This window comes from Moschus berezovskii, chromosome 21 (assembly GCF_049115385.1).
Source record: "Moschus berezovskii isolate FMDL1 chromosome 21, NW_MosBer_1.0, whole genome shotgun sequence".
Lineage (NCBI taxonomy): Eukaryota > Metazoa > Chordata > Mammalia > Artiodactyla > Moschidae > Moschus > Moschus berezovskii.
In genome coordinates this window covers 672,799-692,477 of record NC_142480.1, presented here as the reverse complement: position 1 = coordinate 692,477, position 19,679 = coordinate 672,799, and the positions used below count along the sequence as shown (strand labels likewise).

Below are 19,679 nucleotides of genomic sequence, written 5' to 3'. Positions count from 1 at the left end.
GCCCTGGGAGCGGGCGTGGCCGCCTGGACCCGGAGTGCTGGGTGGGCACGGCGCCCTGGCCCGCCAGGCAGGTGCCCCGCTGAGCAGTTACCATAGACGTGCGGGCCCCTCCCGAGGGCCTGACCACGTGGCACACGCCTGCCACCAGTGGCCGTTCTTGTGACCGGGGCCTGCGATGACCAGCGGGCAGGGAGCCCCCGGGCTCAGGTGTGTGATCCGTGGCTGTCGAGGGGCATGGCCGTCTGTGTCACTGTAGCCTCCCTCCCCCGCAGTACCCCCACTTCCTGAAAAGAGAAGGCAACAAGCTTCAGATCATGCTGCAGCGAAGAAAGAGGTACAAGAACCGAACCATCCTGGGCTACAAGACACTGGCGGCCGGCTCCATCAACATGGCTGAGGTGAGAGTGGCGGCCAGACAGCCTCCTGCGCCTCCTGGTGGGTGGAGCAGGTGGGGGGGCGTCCCTGCAAGCACCCTGCCCTCACCGCCCCCTGAACCTCCTGCCCAGCGGGAAGGAGGCTGCCTGGGTGGGTGGTGGACCGGGCTGCTGCCAGCCAGCCCCCTCTGTTAACACGGCTTCTTCAGTGACAGCGATAGGAGGCACTGCTGTTCTGAAAAGTCTCATTTTCTTCCTTGAGTAAAGAGCTGGCTGTCCCAGCTGAGCCCCCCAGATTAAAAAAGAATCTGGTCCGTAAAACTCCAGGCTGCATTTGATCAAATGACCCCAAACACAGCTTCTGAAATGCGGAGGCATTCGTTTGCTGGCTTGTCATGACAAGGCCCGTCCAGTGAACTGCTTGGGCACCTGGGATCCTGGTGGGGCACAGGCCGGTGCCAGGCGCGGGCTGGGGGGCTCTGCTGTTCAGAGAGGTCTGCTTGATTCTCTCGTGATCAGAGTGTCCCCAGGGCTTCCCCGTCCTGTTGGGCCAAACCCAGGGGGTGTCCGCGCTGTGGCACCAGAGCGCCGGCTCGCACAGGGGCCTGTCCTCTTTGTCTCTCCGGGGCCTGGTCCCTGGCGTTGAGTCCTGAGGCTCGGGCCCTGTCCTGGCTGGTCCCTGGGGCTTCACACACTGCCCGCTGCCACGCTGCTCCTCCTCGACAGCCTTCAGTGCTCGGGGGCTGGGCCTGGCACTGACCTCGCCGCTTGGTGTAGCAGGCCCCCTCGCGGCCTGGCCACCAGCTCCGCGTCCTCCTGTCCTCCCGCCCCGTGCACCCCCTGCCCCCCCACGCTTGCCCGGCTGACCGCAGCCCTGCTGGTCACTGCCGAGAGGAAGGACCAGTGGACCCCCGCGTGTGCCCCCTGGTGTGGGCTGGCAGGGTCTCCAGAGCTGTGCCCCCGCAGGTGTTGCAGCAGCCGGCAGAGGGCGGACAGGTGCTGAGCCTCTGCAGCAACATCAAGGAGGCCGCAGTCAAGGTGGCTGAGATCTGGATCTTCTCGCTGTCCAGCCAGCCCATCGACCACGAGGACAGTGCCATGCAGGCTGGCCCCAAGGCCAAGTCCACCGGTGAGTGCTGCCTCGGGCCGCCTCTCTGCCGCAGACGCCGCCTCCCGGCTATGAGCCTGCGGGTGGGAGGAGCTGGGGAGGGGACATGAGGGTCTGCAGGCGGCCCTCGGGTGGTGGGTGTCCCAGCCCTGCCCCAAACTGGGACCCAGCCACTGAGCAAGTCATGGGATGCCGTGGTGCCTTCTCAGGTCTGGCACTGTCCTGGGCCATCTCTTCTATCACAGCTGGGGTCACTGTCTCCCCTGAGGCGGGGGTGGGCAGGCAGGGACCAGTCCAGCCGAAGATCCAGGACCCTGTGGTGGGCAGGAAGGGCCAGAGCACGTGGGGGGGCATGTGGGGGTGAGCCCTGTGAGGGGCAGAAGACCGCCGGAGGGACACGTGGGGGCCGAGTCCTCGCGGCTCCCTGCGCACCGGGGTCGGAATCTCAGGGTGTGCTCCCCTGTGTGTGCTCATTCTGCAGGGAACTACTCGGAGGAGGAGTACGAGAGCTTCTCCTCCGAGCAGGAGGCCAGCGACGATGCCGCGCAGGGGCAGGTAGGGGGCTGAGGGGGGAGTGGGGGGGCAGGTCGGGGAGTCAGGGGAGAGTAGCCAGTGGATGCTGTGGGCAGTAGGGGGCTGGGGGTGGGTAACCGGGGTTGGGGTCACTGGAGCCATGTGGGGCCCCTGAGGGGACGCCAGGACCCTCGGAGCCGCCAGCACAGGGTATCCTTGGGCCTGGGCGCCACCAGCAGGCACTCTGATGCCCGGAGTACGTGTGGGGAAGGTCCCCGGGCCGCACGTTGGGCTCAGGCGTGGCGTGTCTCTGCAGGATTTGGATGAGGACGACTTTGATGTGGGGAAGCCCAAGAAGCAGCGGCGATCGATAGTAAGAACGCCGTCCATGACCAGGGTCGGTGGAGACTGGTTTTACTAACCTGGGGAAGCGGGGGGGCGGGGGCCTGGGGTGGGGGTCGAGGGGCTGGGCAGGGTGAGGGGCGGCCCCTCCAATTGCTGCTGCCCCGGAAGTCCGGCTCTGCAGCTTCTCCGGAGGTCCAGCCTCCCCCGTGAAGGTGGGCGGCCCCATGCCATGGCCTCGCCTTGGGAGGAGGGCCTCCAGGACACCAGCGTGCCAGCCCCAGTCTGTGGGCCATAGGCCCGGAGGCAGCGGATGAGGCCAGTCCCCGAGCAAGCCTGCCTTTTGGCCCGGACACACCCAGTGTGAGGCTGGCCCCCATCTCGGCTCTGGGCAGGCAGGCCGGGGCTCAGAAGGGCTGCAGGCCCCTCCTCCAGAAGGGAGGTCCCAGCGGAGTGGAGGCGCATCCCAGAGCGTCCACCCCTGGTGCCCGCGCTCCTAGGTGAGCTCCCAGTGCTGGGCCTCGGCCCTAGGCAAGGCCAGTGTGGAGGGTGGCCCAGGAGGCCCCAGCGCTGACCCCCTGCCCCAGAGCCTGCCATCCCCGGCCAGGCCAGGAGGCCACAGGCTGGTTCCTGAGCACTGAGTGAGCTGGCTGTCTGGACCGCGGTGCATCCAGAACTGCTGGGACAGCTTCCGTGTGAGCCTCGGGCCCAGGTCCCGACGCCCGGCTTCTGTGGAGGGAGCCGGGGTTCTTCCTGTAGGGTTGGTGCCCCGAGGTGAGCCCTGTGGCCACGGCTACACTGGGAGCAGATGGGCCCCCACACACTGGCCGCTACCGCGGTCCCGGAGGCAGGGCGGAGCCTCACACGTGGAGGTTTCTGGAAGAGCCATAGATCCCCCTCTGTCCCTGCGTTTGGCCCAGACCACCAGCCCGTCTGTGGGCCCGTTTCCAAGTGTGAGCACAAGTGTGGTTTCACGCGTTGAAAACTCCTGCCGCTGCTGAAGTGCAGGCAGCTGGAGGTCACGGGTCTCCGTTGTCTGAGCCGCCCCCACCCACTGCCGCGCCGCTGCCATTGCTGGGGAGCAGCGCTGCATGCTCTGACCACGCCCCGCTTGTCTTGCAGCAGCAAAACTTCAAGCAGAAAGTGGTGGCCCTGCTGCGGAGGTTTAAAGTCTCCGACGAGGTGAGGGGGTGGCCCCCGGCAGCTGGGGCCCTGGTGGGAGGGCCTGGAGGCCAGCTCTGGGCGGGTCTCCAGACAGCGCCGTCTTCGTCCAGGAGTGTGGACGGTGGGGCCCACCCCCAGGGCCTCTCAGGGGCGGGCAGAGGCCCAGGCAGTGCCCACGGTGCTTCCTGAATGACATATCGCTGGACAGACCTGGAGGAAAGCGGGATGTCGTCTTTGGGGGGCTGTGACCACGGGCTTTTGTGTCTTGTGGTGTTTTTTAAGTCGGCTTTATTTTTCAGGGGAGTTTTAAGTTCACAGCGAAACTGAGCACAGTCTCCACGTACCCTGTCACCACACACAGGCTCCCCGACTATCAGACCGTGCGCTTTAAAATTCCTTTTTTTCGCTTTTTTCTAATCTCCAAATGATGAGTTTGTAGAACTTTGATAACCAGAAGAAAAATGCCCGGTTTTTCTTTAAATGTGATCAGATCAGAGGACAGTTCGTCCCCAGGCTCTGGACCCACCCAGGGTGTGTGGCATGTAAGTGTCTGAGCCCCAAGGCCTTGTCAGCACGTGGATCCCAGCAGTGAGGGGCTACTGCTGAGCCATGAGCGATGCTGGGGTTCTCTGCCTCCGGAGCACAGGAATTCAACGTGGGGCCAGTGACGAGGCTTGATCGCTCAGAGCTTTTGTGTGATGAAGATTTATTAAAATATAAAAGAGAGACAGCTTCTGACATAGACATCAGAAGGGGGCAGAAAGAGGGCCCTCCTGCTAGTCTTTAGGAATATGTTACATGTCTATTAGGAGGCTGTTAATGAGAGAAAGGAAATGTCTCAAAACTCAGAGACTGGCACCTGGCCCCTCACCCACAGCGTGCATTTTGAGATAACGTTGACACAAAGTGAGTCGTCCCAGGCCGTAAAATGATTGACATGAATCTTGAAGAAAGGCAGGTTTCCAAGCAAATACATGCTCTGGATAACATAGCTTAAGAGAACACTTGCATGGGTAAAATATACTGGTTTGTCAAGTCTGTTCTGAGTCTGGTGGAACCGCCTTGAAGACAGAACCTAGAGTAAATACATAATTCATTAACAGTCATTAACTTAAGGAAAACATTTCCATAAGAAAAACACATTAGTTAGCTCAAGGTTTGAGAAAAGTTCAGTTGGAACCTGAACATAGCAACACAGAATTTTAAAAGAAACCTTTTAAATTTGTATAGAGAAGGGGAAAAAAAATCTGACACTTGTAGTCTGTTTCCTTCTGCCGCATAAGAGAGAGAAAATGTCTGACACTTGCAGCCCGTTTCGCCTGTGTGGAGACCCTGGCCTTCCTGCCTGTTGCCCTGCCAGCAGCTCGCGTGACACGAGCGTGCGGTGTGTGTGTGCTGCCCGGCAGCGGCAGCACGTGTCTGCACGCGGGGTGGGCGCCGTCCCCTCACAGCAGCTCCGCACGTGAGCCGCGGTCCTCCCCACAGTGGCCTCCAGGTCAACATGATTCCCAGCAGACCTCCAGCTACCCTTTTGCGGAAACCAACCACCTAGGGCTGAAACTTACACATAAATGCAAGGGACCCAGAATCAACAAGACAGTCGTTGAGGAAGAACAGACTTGGAGGACTCACACTGTCTGTCTTCAGAACTTAGCAAAAGCTGCCATCCTCAGCGGATCAGTGAAGTGAGGTTAAGTCGTTCTATTAATGGTCAGTTGATTTCCAAGCAGACCATTCGACGGTGGGGGGGAAATAGCCTTTTCAGCAAGTAATGCTGGAACAGCGGGATGTCTGGGCACAGAAGAGCCCCCTCCTCATGGCGCACACGGAAATTAGCTCCAGGTGACTCACAGACGTAAATGCATGGGCCAAGACTATAGACGTCTCAGAAGAAAACAGGAGCATTTGTGAGCTTGGGTCAGGCAGTGGTTTTTCAGATATGACACCAAAAGCATGAGCAAACAAAGAAAAAACAGGTAAGTTGGACTCCATCAAAATATAAGGCTCAGTGCTCCAAACAGTACCATCAAGAAAATGAAACAACAGCTCACAGGATAATATATTTTGCAAATCATGTATCTGATAAGAGACCTGTAATCCAGAGCATATAAAGAACATTTACAACTCAGAACACCACAGTGAAATAACTGTCCGCTTCAAAAACTGGGCAAAGGATCTGACGAGATACTCCTCCAGAGAAGAAATAGAAAGAAGCCAGTAAGCACTTGAAGAGATGCTTGGCATCACTAGTCATCGGGGAGCGCAGATCAGAACCGTAGACACCTCTTGATAGCCACTGGGCTGGCTGTCCCCAGGGACACGGAAGATACGTGTTGATGGGGATACGTGACCATCGGAACCCTCACGTGCCACTTGCTGAACGGGTTAACCAGGCACGCAGCAGTGCCCCGTGTTTCCCCGTAAGGAGCAAACATGTCCACACAGGCCCATGGCGTTACGGGAGCTTCCCCGTAGCCACGGAAGCGGGGAGCATCGCCCCGTCCCTGCCGGCCGACGGCAGACACGCTGTGACACGTCGTGAAGACCTGCTGGTGAGGAGGAGCCGACTGCGGGCGCGCACTCACACGCTGACACTCAGACTCTGTTGCGCTCAGGAGGGGAGACTGCATGCCAGGTGGTTCCGGGCACATGCCCTCTGGGGAAGGGGCCGGTGCACGGGGCTGCCGGGGGGCAGGGATGCCCGGATCCTGGTGATGCTGCAGCACAGCTTCTGTTGTCGGAGTGCTGCCGAGTGCTCTAAAGGCTGTGCTGGCGGTGCAGGCTTCCCAGGCTGGGGAGGAGAGCTGAACCAAGTGCCCAGGTGACCGGAGGCCTCCGCCGGACGACCAGGACCCGCAGGGACCGGCTGGAGGAAGGGTGCCGGGCGGCCGAGCAGCCTCCTCCCGTCTGTCCCGCAGCCTCACACCTCTGGCCTCACGCAGGTCCTGGACTCGGAGCAGGACCCCGCAGAGCACGTCCCCGAGGCCGAGGAAGATCTGGACCTGCTGTACGACACGCTGGACGCGGAGAACGCCAGCGACAGCGGCCCCGACATGGAGGACGACGACAGCGTCCTCAGCACCCCCAAGCCGAAGCTCAGGTGGGTCCGGACGCGGGCACGGCTACCTGCCTTCAGAGCCGGCGGTCGGCAGGGGTGAGCCACGAGGCGGCCCATCGGGTGGTCGTTGGGGCTGGAAGGGAAGGCAGTGTGCGGGGCAGCAGGCCCTCTGGGGTGTGGGCTCTGGGGAGGGGGTGGACAGGAGGCACAGACCCCGAGGGCGCCCTGGGTCTGCAGGGCTTGCAGAGGTGCGGCGTGGCGAACGGAGAGTCCAGGCTGGAGCCGGCCACGGTCAGCCCCACAGGAGGCCGTGTCTGGGAAGGAGGGGCGGCTGGGACGTGGACCCGGAGGGACCAGTGGGTGCCCCGAGGCTGTCCGTCCCACAGGGAGCCGGGGGGGGGCACCGGGGGCCCCCCAGGGGCAGGGGTGCGGGACGGCGCTGATGGCAGGGGGACAGGGGGAGGTGAGGGGCTGCGGCCTGGTCTGGGGCTGGGGGAGTGTGCAGGTCTCAGTCCAGGAGCCCAAGTCAGAGGCAGGAAGGTCTGTGGCCTGGCTGATCGTTAGACGTTTAACAGGCACAAGTCAGAGCCCAGGGAGCACCCAGGAGGGGGCTGCTGTGTTGTCACCTGCCCCCCGCAACCTTGCAGACCTCTCACGGCAGGACACCCCCCACGGCAGGACACCCCCCACGGCGGGACCGCCCCCAGGGCAGACTCCCCCATGGCGGGAAACCCCCCACGGTGGGACAGCCCCCCCCCGTATGCCCCCCTCCCACGGTGGGCCTGAGTCCGGACCAGCGAGTGACTGCTGGCTCGGCCCGTCTCCTCCTCCTGGGGGGGTGACTCAGGTCAGGAGTCCCGCTTTCTTTCTGCCCGTGCCTCCACTTCCAAGGCCAGCATGGTGGCCCCCCGACCCCTCTCTGCCTTCATGGGCTCAGGTCTCCGCTTGTGTCAGCTGCCGAGGTTACCTCCGCTGCCCGGCTGACAGGCGCTGTCCCCGCTGGAAGCTGCAGGGCGAGCCCCCGGCTGGTCCCAGTCCTGGGACACAGGTGTGGCATCTCGGGCCTCATCTGCCGCCATGCACTGCGCTCCAGCCTCACGTCTCCACGCCCGTGTGGCTTCATCACCAGAGGCTGCAGGGGCCCCGCCCCTCGCTAACTTGACTTTCAGCCCCTGCAGTCTGGCCCAGGGGGCCCAGGCCCCCCACCCGTCAGGCCTCCAGGTGTCCCTGCGGCTGTCTCGAGTGCCCCAGGCCGCGCCCCAGGGTTGGGGGACTTTGGGGCACAGGCCTGCTGGGTGCTCTCGGGCCCACTGTGTCCTCGCCTGTGCTGTGGCCCTCAAGGGCAGGGCCTGCTCTGTGCTCGACGCTGCCGGGCCTGGTGGGGGGTATGCCAGAGGACAACACATTCTCTGTCCCCACCTCTCAGGCCATACTTTGAAGGCCTGTCGCACTCCAGCTCGCAGACAGAGATTGGGAGCATCCACAGCGCCCGCAGCCAGAGGGAGCCCCCCAGCCCGGTGAGAAGCGCCCGCTGGGGTCCTTGGGCGGGCGGGGGCACCCTAATCCTCCCGTCTGAGTCACTGGAGCCTCTGGCAAGCCCAAGGCTTAGTGCCTCCTGGTTTGTGGTGTGGTCTGAGTACCCTGCCCAGTGACTGTTGTGGGGTGGCCCTGAGCCCACGATCCAGGAAACGCTGGCCAGTCTCCCCAGGCTGCCTCCAAGCCCAGAAGCACCTGCCCAAAGGTGAGCCAGCCTGGGCACCACTGCCGGACACCTCCTGATTCCCTCCCGTCTCATCCACACAGGCTGACGTGCCCGAGAAGACGCGGGTCCTCGGAGGCAAGCAGCCCAGTGACAGCATGTCTGATTCGGTGGCCCACGTAAGCAAGCGTGGGGTTACCTTCACAGAGCCCACTTATGTGTTACTTTTTGGTGTCTGACCCGTGACCTGGAGGTCCTCTTGCTCCCACCGTCCAGAACCTGTGCAAAAAAACATGATGAGGGCCCCCAGGACTCTCCCCACCCCCGGGGACGGTCAGGGTCCCCTGGATTCAGCCCACCCCCGGGGGATGGTCAGGGTTCCTGGATTCACTCCACCCCCGGGGGACGGTCAGGGTCCCCCTGGACTCACCCCACCCCCGAGGGACAGTCAGGGTCCCCTGGACTCACCCCACCCCCAGGGGACGGTCAGGGTTCCTGGATTCACCCTAACCTCAAGGGGCAGTCAGGGTCCCCTGGACTCACCCCACCCCCGGGGGACGGTCAGGGCCCTCCCGCTTCCCTGTCAGCACAGACCACCATGGCTGCCTCCTGCTGCTCTCATGCAGGTTCTCGAGGAAGGGCGGGGCAGGGGTGCTGCGGGTCTCCCCACGGCAGGCAGGACTGGGAGCCCTGTGGTTGGAGGTGGAGGTCAGCTGGCTTCCCAGGGCAGCATGTGGCTGTGTTCACATGCACGGAGTCACCAGCTCAGGAGAGGCCTGAGCGCCCTCACCAAAACCAAGGCCACTTGGGCACCGGAGCACAGCGCTGGGAGGAGGCCCCGCGGGTGTGTGTTCCCCACGGCTCCATCTTCTGCCTGCAGAGCACACCCACCCCCGGAGAGCAGCCAGCACCGCCCGAGGAAAGCCCCGAGGTGGAGACCTCTGCCCTGGACCTGTTCACCGAGAAGCTGCCACCCAGCGGGCGGATCACCAAGACTGAGTCCCTGGTCATCCCCTCTACCAGGTGACCGGCCACCCCAGGGAGGCCGTGGCCCAGGCAGTGTCCCCATGGGCCGGTGTGGAGCATGTGTGGGCGCCCTGTCGGGGGGGTCCCTGTCTGGCTGGATGAGCATCACTCGGGGGGCCCCGTGGGACCCTCACTCGCCCCCATCTGCAGCTGGCTGTCTGCTTCAAGGGCAGGGGAGGCCAGCCATCCTGGTCTCCCCTTTCCTGGGCCTGGTGGTGCCATCCGGGCTGGAGCAGGCTTACGCTCGGCTCCCGTGATTCCAGGGCGCCTGGTACCAGGGTGGGCGGGGTGTGCCCGCTGGGCGTGGGCCCTGCAAACAAGCAGAGCAGCCCTCACACAGCCCACAGTCCAGAGCAGGGCCTCTGCAGGGTGAGGGGCAGCTGGCCGGGGTCCCATGAACACGGGAGCAGCCTCAAATGGTGGGGCCGGGTGCCCTCCTGGCAAAGGACGAACCCTCTGGGTCCTCCACGCGCCCCCTCCGCCGCCCCCCACCATGGTCAGCCCAGCTGCACCACACCTTCCTGAGCACTGGCCCCGGCGCTCTGAGCCTTCTGCGTGGTCCCCCCGCCGAGGTCGTCCCCAGGCCCACCACTGCTGCAGGGCCTCAGACCCGACTCCGCGGCTCACTGTTCCACCCTCTCCCAGCGTCCGGGTCCCGTGTGGCAGACACTCAATGCGTTCCTCCCCGATTTTCATCCTGCAGTCAGCCATCACTGCCTCCCTGTGCACGTCTCATCCTAGAAACGGGAAGGGAGGTGACATGCACATGGCCTTTGGGACCGAACCTCCCGATCCAGGCCGCGCCCGACGGGAGCCAGCAGACAGGCGTGTCGGCCGCTGGCCTCCGTGAAGCCTTGGCTTTGTGTTTCTGGCGCGGGAGTCTTTCAGGAGCAGGGCTTTGATCCTGGCACTACCTGGGGGGGGGCACAGGGGCCTGTGTCAGGCCTGGGAGGGGCACCCTGAGCTCCAGGACACAGGCGCGGCCTGTGCCAGGCTCACCTGACTGGGGAGGAGCTGGGATCTCCGTCCTCGCGGCCTGTGGCCCAGCTGCCCGACCGCCCCCACCGCAGCTGCCTCACTGCAGAGTGGCCAGGCCCCCAGGGCAGTGAGTGCCTGTGGCTGCCCCACAGGTCTGAGGGGAAGCAGGCGGGCCGCCGGGGCCGGAGCACGTCCCTGAAGGAGCGGCAGCCAGCACGCCCACAGAATGAGCGGGCCAACAGCCTGGACAACGAGCGCTGCCCCGACACACGGAGCCAGCTGCAGGTGCCTGCGGGCAGGGGGGTGCGGGGCTGCCGAGGGTGGGGTCCCACCGGAGCGCCCTGCTCCTGCCGCCCGGGGGCTGCCCTGGCCCCGCGGTGCCTCCTGCCCCACGGTCTCTGTCCAGCGGAGGCTGTGCGTCTGCCTGCATCTCCCGCCTGCTTCCAGCTGGCTGCTGGGGGTCAGGTGGGCAGGCGAGGGGCTGGGCACAGCTCGCCCTCAGGGCAGCTGCAGACCAGTGCTGTCTCTCCAGATCCCCAGGAAGACTGTGTACGACCAGTTAAATCACATCCTCATCTCCGACGACCAGCTTCCGGAAAACATCATTCTCGTGAACACCTCAGACTGGCAGGGGCAGGTGGGGTGGGGTGGGGAGGGGGCGGTGTGTCCTCTCTGGGGCCCTGGCCAGCCCTGCCCGCCGTGGACCCGAGCGGGCGGCGTGGCTGAGGCTCACTCCCGCCCCCCAGTTCCTCTCAGAGGTGCTGCAGCGGCACACGCTCCCCGTGGTCTGCACCTGCTCCGCGGCCGATGTCCAGGCGGCCTTCAGCACCATCGTGTCTCGGATTCAGAGATAGTGAGTCCGGGGCTGGGGGTCTCTGCTCCGCAGCGGCTCGGGATGGAGTGGGGGCCGCTGTCGGGGCGGCCGGACGCGAGGGGCCGGGGCGCCCGGGGGTCGCCCTCCTGAGGCTCTGCCCTTCGTCCGCCCGCAGCTGCAACTGCAATTCGCAGCCGCCGACGCCCGTGAAGATAGCGGTGGCGGGCGCGCAGCACTACCTCAGCGCCGTGCTGCGGCTCTTCGTGGAGCAGCTGTCGCACAAGACCCCCGACTGGCTGGGTTACATGCGCTTCCTCGTCATCCCGCTGGGTGAGGGGGTCTCCCGCCCTGGGGCCGCCCCCGGGGCCGCGCGGCTGCGCAGGGGCGCCGGCCGACTGGGGTCTCCCGTCAGCAGGGCCCGGCGGGGGCTTGCTTATTAACCCTTAAAAGTTCTAGAGACCAAAACCCCCGCCTTTGGCTTGCCGACTGTCTGTCTGCGCTGGAAGGGGGCGGAGTCGTCAGGGAGCCCCCGCCCCGGGGCCGCGCCTGATGTCCGCCTCGGCCCCCAGGCTCCCACCCCGTGGCCCGCTACCTGGGCTCCGTGGACTACAGGTACAACAACTTCTTCCAGGACCTGGCTTGGAGGGACCTGTTCAACAAGCTGGAGGCGCAGAGCGCCGGTGAGGCCCGGGCGCGCGCGCCCCTCCCATCCCCGGCCCCTCCGGCCTCCCCCGACCCCGCGTCCCCCGCCCCTGCAACCCCCAGCCCCCCCCACCCCCGCGACCCGCCGCTTGCGCCCTTCCCCTCCGCCCCTCTCGCCCACACCCCACCTGCCACCTGCAGGCAGCCCCTACCCCCTCCGCGCCCCTCCTCCGCCGGCCCTTCCCCGCGCCCCCGCCCTGCCGCCCAGCCCAGCACACCTCGTTTAGAAAGTCAGTGGTTCGCTTTGCCCTGAGACACGCTTGTATGTATTGGGCCTGAGCGCCGCGCAGGTAGCTGGGATCAGCGGGCATGGTCAGTGGAGTCTGGGCCAGGATGTTTCTCTTTGCCCGTGAGCCGCAAAGGTCTTTGGTGACCGACCCCGGGAGGGCTTTTCAGGATTTGGAGAGGCCTCAGTGCCCTCCCCAGGACCCCGCGAGGGCGGCAGCCAGAGGAGTCTCTCAGCCGTGCCCAGCCTGGCTGCCTGGAGTCTGGGTGCTGGGGTGAGCCATGCCCATGGACCCCTCCTGGTCTTCTGCAGTGCAGGACACACCGGACATCGTGTCGAGAATCACCCAATACATTTCGGGGGCCAACTGCGCCCACCAGCTGCCCATCGCGGAGGCCATGCTGACCTACAAGCAGAAGAGGTACCTCCCCGGGCCTATGCAGGCATGGGGTAGAGACGCCGTATGTCTGCGGTCTTGGCTGGGCGGCCTGCGTCCTCACTGTCCCTGCTCCTTTGGTCACTCACGGGCCCACGGGATGGAAAGAGATCTGGGATGAGGGAAGCCCCCAGTTCTCCTGACCTCTGCTCCTTTTCCCGACGCAAATCGGAGTTAGGATCTCTTTGGCCACGCTGGGGTTTCCTGTAATTGGAGCCACAAGAGCAGCAGTCCCGGTGCTGGCCCAGCAGGGCCCTGCCTCCTCCAACAGCCAGTCTCCAGCGGGAGACCCGGTCCTCACCCACCCAGTGCAGGATGGTGGTCAGGGGCTGGGCTGATGCCCGCTCGCATGGGGTGGGGCCTTGTGCAATCTGAGGGGGTCGAGCGGTCCCCCCGCCCGGCTGTGAGCAGAGGTGCTGTCAGGGTGTTGCAGGAAGAGGCAGCTGCTCTGAGAAGCTCAGCTGTCCTCCCTGCAGCTCTGTGAGGGACCCCCAGCGGGCGCCTCACCACCCTGAGCGCCTAACAGCTTCCTGTCTCTCTTTTTGGCGGCTCTCTGAAAAGGAGAAAGAACTTCCACTTTGACTTTGCCCTCAGGTACCACTGTCCTTGGGCCCGGCCCCCTTCCACCCACTGGCTGGTCTTTAGGGCTGTTTGGCAGCGTCAGCGGGTGGGGTGGTCTTCAGGTCTCTGTATGGGGGTCAGGAGGCGCAACTTCCATCAGGCAGGCTCCTGGCGCTGCCCGAGCCAGCTGCCCGGTCCCTCTCAGGCGCCCACCCAGCCTCAGGGACAAAGTCTGCCGCCTGGCAGCGTTTCAGTCCTGAGTGCGGGTTGGGAAGTGGCCGGCGGAACTCCTCTCTGAGTTGCTGCATCTCTGAAGCCTGGCAGTGCCACCCCTCAGTTAGCCACAGGGACTGGTTCCACCCCGTGAGCCACCAAGCAAGCACTGGCACCACTCGGCGCGGGCTTTGCTCCCAGTTCCTGCTGCCAGCAGCCAGGGAGAGCAGCTCGGGGCAGTTTCCCAGCTCAGTTTTGGGGTTTACCTGGATGGTGGCCAGACCACTGGGACCCCTGCACAAGCAAGGCTTTTTTTTTGCCCCCAAGGTGGCGGCTCCTCTGTTTGACTGTATGTCAGAGCCGAACCCCAGACGGCCCTGCCTGCCAGGCATCTGGCACTGGGCCCCTCGGGGTGCTTCTCTGCCTGAGTCTCAGGGCATTTGCTCTGGGGAAGCCCCAGGACAAGTCTTTGGGTCCCAGGTCGCTTCTGTGCTGGGCCCTGGGATGGATCAGGAGGAGGGGTGTGAGCCGGTTCAGCTGTCCTGCTAAACAAGCCTCAGGGTCTAGAGAAAGACCAGCCGTGGTGTGCTCTACTGACACCGAGCTGTCTTGTGGGCCTGCGCCCGCTCCCATCCCCGCCCACCCCGGTTAGCTGCGCCGGGAGCGCGGCCTGCTTTGCTGCCTGGGCCGCAGCCTCTGTTTGTGTCAGGGTGGGCTCCTGTGAGCCGCGCCTGGGGCCGGGGCCTGGGAGACCCCGAGCCTCCTCCATGCTCAGCCCCACCCCCGCGTTACAGTGGTGACACCGGCCCCGGGGGGCAGGGTCCCGATGTTCCGGCTGGGGCCCCATGAAACCCAGTGTGCCATCCAGGCTCAAAGCCCAGGGCCAGAAGGGCAGCGGGCCAGCCTTTGTCTGCGGTGACACAGAACAGGCTGCTGTCCACTCGGAGGGGTCAGGAGACCTGGGAGATGGTGGGCAATGGGCATGGCCGTCCCAGGCCTCCTCCAGCCCAGCCCCGCAAGGGTGTCTGCAGAGAGGCTCCCGTCTGCTCAGCACCAGCTCCCGGCCTGAGGTCAGACCCATCGGTGGTCCTCCAGGCCTCTGTGCAGGCTGCCCAGCACCCCCACCCTGGCCTCTTGTCTGGAGTGGGCTCTCCTCAGCTTCCGTGCCACCGATGCCACTTGGAGGCACCTCCCCCACACACAGGTCTCATGAGCCATGCCCAGGGGCCTTGGCACGGAGCCGTGGGCTCAAGCTCTAGGAGTCCCGATCTCTGTCCCTACCAGGAGCACGCGTGCCCTTCGCACGCAGGGTCCAGGGTGAGGGGTCCCCATGGAAGCCGGTGTCACCCCTGTCTCATGGGCACGTGTGTGCTGGATGTCGTCTGCATGGCCCAGGGGCACAGCTTGGCTTTGACGCTTGTGTTGTGGAGTCTCCAAGTCCCCTTTCTTGGGGTTCTCCTTTGTCTGCCTCCTTGCGTGCTGATTGTGGAGGGGTGGGCATGCGTGGCGGGCAGTGACTCACTGAGGTGGGGCCCTGTGGGTCGAAGGCCCCTGTGCACTGAGCCCGGGATGCCCCCAGACGTCCTGCCTCCTAGCATGCAGGAGGAGGTCCAGGCACAAGATTCGGGTTGTTTCATTACATGAACCAGAATGAATGGAGATTTTCTTTTTCGACCATTTTCTTCTTAAAATGGGAAGAAAGCCTGGGATTTTGGTAATCTTCAGTTGGAGGGGCTGAACCTGTAGGCTGTTTCATCCAAAGTCACTTGCCAGGTCTTTTGCGGAGATGGGGTGGGTGGTGCTGGATGGGTCAGTGGTTCACGGATGCACACGTCTAGGGGTGTCCATGGGAGGGTGGCTCCTGCCAGCTGCTGTCCCCTCACGTAGGTGGCGTGTTGGGCATGGGGCAGCACCTCCTGCCAGGACTGGGGTCTGCATTCTGTACTGACCCCCAAGCCAGGGGTGCTTGTCCAGCTGGTGACCACACTTCACGGGGGCACCCCCAGCCTCAGGCCTCCATCCACCACAGGGACAGGGAGGGGAGAGCCTCCTGCCAAGCTCTGGTGCCTTGGGACTCCTGGTCCTGAGAGCTGGTGCCCAGTGAGCTGGCTGAGCTGGGCCTGGGTCCCCACTGGCTGGCCTGCCAGGTGCAGAGGCTTCTCCCTGGGTGGCACCCCCGGGCTGCTGCCCTGCTGGGTGTGCGTGTGTGGACTGCCCTGCGGAAGAGTCGCTCTGTGACTTAAAGCTCAGGTTTGGGAGGATGGCTTGGAGAGGGTGCCGGCCCAGAAAGCAGGGTCAGTGTCACCTGTCTGCCCTGCGACTGGGGGAGGGACCACACATGGCCCAGGACCAGTCCTGCCCTGGGGACCCAGGTGAAGGCAAGAAGGGGGTGCTCTCCCAGCCGCTGGTGGAGCCCAGGCCAAGGTGGACACCAGAGGGTGGAGCGGCGCCAGCTGAGCTGCAGGACCAGCCCTGGCCCAGGAGGAGTGGGTAGAAGAGATGCCCCCACCCAGGCCCGGGGACTCTGGGTGCCTTCCCCTCCAGCGGTCGTGACGGGTGATCTTGGAGAGGCTGGGCTCTGCCAGAAGCTGTGCAGGGCCTGTGGGCGAAGTACAGCAGCATGCCCTCAGAGCCTCAGCCTTGCCTTCAGTCTGCTCTTGGGACGTCGTTCTGTTAGAACCCATGCCCCCCGTCATGAAGGTCTTAGAAACGCCCCGCAGTGGGCACCAACTTCATCCAGACTGTCTGGGGGGATGTCTCAGCCTGATGCGATGGTCACCCCCACCCCCTGGAGGCAGGCCCAGCTGCTCCCGGGGCGTCCTGGGGGCACAGGCAGCCCACCCTATCCTGGGGTCCCGAGGGGCCAGCAGAGCGGCTCCAGGCTGGGCCAGCTGCCCATGCGCCAGACACCCCAGAGGGAGGAGCAGATGGCCTTGGGCCGCCCCACGGGGCTCTGGACCTTGTGTGGAGAGGTCCTTCCTGCAGGTCGGCGGGCCCTGCGGTCAGAGGTCCAGGCCGGTGCCTGCAAGAGAGCGGGCACTAGTCTGGGTGGGCTGGATGCTGCAGGGGGCGGCCCTGCCCCTCCGGGAGGCTGACTGTGTTTTTCCCTGTCTCAGCCCCGATGAGGAGTCCTCCCAGAAATTCATTCCCTTCGTCGGGGTGAGTACTGCCCAGGCAGCCGTCGCCTTGCCTGCCGTCCTGCCGCCTGGCTGCTCCATTGCGGGGCGGCTGTGATCCACCGACGTGATCAGCGTGTCGTCTTCATGCGACATGGTCCAGAACCTTCTTCAGTTGCAGTGGACGACTTGCCTTCGGATCCTTCCTGCCCTAAAGTCTCTCTTTCCTGCATTGAGTGGGGAGTGAGCCCAGCTGCTAGGATTGCACTTGTGGAAGCGGCCTGCCTGAGGGCGCGGGGCCGGTCCTCAGCTCTGTCCTAGGCAGTGGGGGTCAGCGTCAGGCTTGGCTCTTCAGGGACCACCCAGGGCTGGCCGTCCTCAGGACAGGCCCCTTCTGGGGTATGGGGCAGAGGGCTACCTCTGTCCTCTGGGAGCCTCAGGGCAGGCTTGCTTGGCTGGAGCATGGCCTGTAAGTTGGAAGGTTTTACTTTGTCTCTTGACCAAGGAACCAGGGCTGCTGCCCAACGGCTGGCTGTGTGTCCACAGCCTGTGGCCCCACTGGGGTCTCCAGCCAGGGCATCTGCTGGGAGAGGTGCGCGGCAGCCAGGCAGGGCCTCGAGGCTGCTCACTCTGCTCAGACGAGGGGTGGCTGCTGGCTGTGCTGGGAGGGAGCACGTCTGGAGCTGTCCTGTGGAAGCTGCTGTGGTGACCGCAGGGTCTGTCATGCTGGCTGCACGTGAAACACCACCGTGTGACCAAGGCCGGGGTCGTTGTCATGATCTCTTTCACTTGACACAGCTCCCACCCTGGGCAGCGTGGGCTGGGACCCCCGGCAGCCTGCGGGGACTTGGCACAAGCCCTGTGGCCACCTTGGTGCTCCACAGGGCCGGGCTCCCTCACTCCAGCACCTGACTCCCCACTGCCTGTGCCCGACCAGTCGCATGCGCACGTGTTCTGCTGAGGACAGGGTGTGAGACCTCAGATGCTCACTCGAGGGGAGAGGGCTCCTCTCCTGCTGGAGGCCACATGCATCCTGAACGCTGGTTACAGGCCAGGGGCCAGCCGGCCGGAAGCCCAGAGCCTCTGGGACCTGTGCCTTCATCCCGGGAGTGCAGGATGGCCAAAGCAGGCTGTGTCTCGAGGGCATCTCCCAAAAACACCACCTGCAGAGGGAGGGTCCTTCACCAGAGCCTGTGGCACAACTGACCACGTGGACAGTGGCTCCCCTGAGCCCAGCTCTGCCTCTCACACTGAGGGACCTGGCTCGGTCCCAGGAGTTCTGGGGGGCGAGGGGACATGGCGAGTGGGCAGCTGCAGGGAATAGGTCCCTACCCGGGTATGGAGCTCCCCTCAGCAGCGTTCTGTTGCCTCCTAGGTGGTGAAGGTGGGAATAGTGGAGCCGTCTTCGGCCACGTCAGGTGATTGCATTCTCCAAGCCCTGGGCTGGGCTGGGGGGGGGGTTGTGGCAGGGGTGGGGGTGTGGTGGGCGGCAGCCTGGGTGCTTGTCTGCTGTGGGGCTTGTGTTCACCAGGAATGGGCCTCCCTTGTCCCTGGTGGCCTGACAGCGCCTGCTTAGCTTTGGGGGAGGGGGGTCCTCTGGCTTCCCACATGTGCTCCCCCAGCCCACAGCTGCCTGGCCTCCCTGTCACGTTTGGGTGCAGAGAGCCGTGAGCTGCCCAGGCAGAGGCTTGGGGGAAGCTCAGTGCCGCCCCCAACTCCTCCCCTAAGGTGACTCAGATGACGCGGCCCCCTCGGGCTCCAGCGTGCTCTCATCCACCCCGCCGTCCACGTCCCCTGCGGCCAAGGAGGCCTCGCCCACCCCGCCCTCCTCCCCATCAGTGAGCGGAGGCCTGTCCTCCCCCAGGTAAACGCAGCCGTGTGGAAGTGCTGCCCCCAGTACAGCAGGGATGGGGCTGAGAACCAGGTGGTTCCTTGGGGTCCCTGACCGCACCCCAGGCTGCCTGGAAGCAGAGGGTCAGGGTGGCCTTGCGGGGTACACAGTGGTGTTGACAAGGGCTCACTCAGACAAGTGAGTGGGGGTGCCCTACTGTTCAGTCCTGGCCTCATGTCTCCCTCCCTGGCCCCCTGCATTCCTGGGGCCGGAATTACAGAGTCTATAAATACAGGGTGCTCTGGACACGGGGTTTTGGAAACTTGGATGTGAGTAGCAGGCCTGGGATACAGTGGGTGTGGTTATTGGCAGCCCCTCTCGGGTGCCCTCAGGGCTCTCCCAAGCAGAACCCACCCACAGGACTGCCACAGGATTGGGGAGGCCCACTGTAGAACCCCCTAGGGCCTGCACCTGAGGGACGGCTGGCCTGGGCCCTCGAAACAGAGGTGGTCCCCGAGGTCGGGCAGCACAGGCACTAGAGGGGACCCGTTTGCTCATGCCGGCCCGGGGTGCTGCCGTCCCCTGCTGAGGACGGAGGGGTGAGCCTCCCTCGTCTTTCACAGCCAGGGCGTCGGCGCCGAGCTCATGGGGCTGCAGGTGGATTACTGGACGGCAGCTCAGCCCGCAGACAGGAAGAGAGACGCGGAGAAGAAGGACTCGCCCACCACCAAAAACACACTCAAGTGCACCTTCCGGTCTCTCCAGGTCAGCAGGCTGCCCAGCAGCGGCGAGGCCGCGGCCACGCCCACCATGTCCATGACCGTGGTCACCAAGGAGAAGAACAAGAAGGGTGAGGTGGGGAGGCGGGCTGACTGTCGGGACGGAGGGGCCGGCGCGCAGGCCCCGGGCGTGCCCTGGGCCTGGGGGCCACTTTGTTCCCACACCCCTGGGCGAGGGCCTGCTGGCGGGCGGGTGGTGGTCAGGGTGAGCGTGGAAGGAGGGCCAGAGGAGCGGGGTCCGGGGCCGGCAGAGCGTACACCCCGCGCTTCCCTCGGCCCTGAAGGAGCAGCAGGAGCACAGCACGGCCCCCTTTCCTCCTAGTGATGTTTTTGCCCAAGAAAACCAAGGACAAGGACGTGGAGTCCAAAAGCCAGTGCATCGAGGGCATCAGCCGCCTGATCTGCACGGCCAAGCACCAGCAGAACATGCTGCGGGGTGAGCCGAGGCGCCCTTGCGCGGGCGGAGCGGGGCCTGCGGCCAACCGGAAGCGGAAGTGGGGCGGGGCCTGCGGCCAACCGGAGGCGGAAGTGGGCGGGACGGGCGGGGCCGCTTCTGGAGGTTCACCGCCGGAAATGCTTGTTTGGCCGTGACGTCATGTAGTCAGCTCGGAGCGCACTTGGGAGAGCCCACGTGTGTGTGTGGCGTGGCTTTTCAAATTCTGAGCAGTAATTTGTCAGTCCTTTCCGCTTTACCTCAGAATCTTTACAGACGATATTCTGCGCCTGAGTGGTTGAGAGC

The 19,679-nt window shown here is 64.6% G+C and overlaps 1 protein-coding gene across 4 annotated transcripts in view; it reads left to right on the top strand.

The window, feature by feature from the left end:
• Positions 1 to 19,679, top strand: part of PACS2 (phosphofurin acidic cluster sorting protein 2) — a 63,752-nt gene that overhangs the window by 40,714 nt on the left and 3,359 nt on the right. Inside the window, exons 4-23 of one of the 4 annotated variants that reach the window (XM_055418673.2) lie at positions 273 to 398; positions 1,341 to 1,503; positions 1,964 to 2,037; positions 2,312 to 2,368; positions 3,460 to 3,519; positions 6,444 to 6,601; positions 7,986 to 8,076; positions 8,363 to 8,437; positions 9,139 to 9,281; positions 10,415 to 10,547; positions 10,795 to 10,899; positions 11,009 to 11,115; positions 11,252 to 11,406; positions 11,646 to 11,756; positions 12,317 to 12,425; positions 16,331 to 16,373; positions 17,706 to 17,748; positions 18,059 to 18,194; positions 18,785 to 19,011; positions 19,263 to 19,376. In XM_055418673.2, coding sequence (XP_055274648.1) covers positions 273 to 398; positions 1,341 to 1,503; positions 1,964 to 2,037; positions 2,312 to 2,368; positions 3,460 to 3,519; positions 6,444 to 6,601; positions 7,986 to 8,076; positions 8,363 to 8,437; positions 9,139 to 9,281; positions 10,415 to 10,547; positions 10,795 to 10,899; positions 11,009 to 11,115; positions 11,252 to 11,406; positions 11,646 to 11,756; positions 12,317 to 12,425; positions 16,331 to 16,373; positions 17,706 to 17,748; positions 18,059 to 18,194; positions 18,785 to 19,011; positions 19,263 to 19,376 — 2,230 coding nt within the window. Of the gene's footprint in view, positions 1 to 272; positions 399 to 1,340; positions 1,504 to 1,963; positions 2,038 to 2,311; positions 2,393 to 3,459; positions 3,520 to 6,443; positions 6,602 to 7,985; positions 8,077 to 8,362; positions 8,438 to 9,138; positions 9,282 to 10,414; positions 10,548 to 10,794; positions 10,900 to 11,008; positions 11,116 to 11,251; positions 11,407 to 11,645; positions 11,757 to 12,316; positions 12,426 to 16,330; positions 16,374 to 17,705; positions 17,749 to 18,058; positions 18,195 to 18,784; positions 19,012 to 19,262; positions 19,377 to 19,679 lie in introns of those variants that run through there. The other 3 variants (XM_055418672.2, XM_055418671.2, XM_055418675.2) reach the window with 3 other exon arrangements.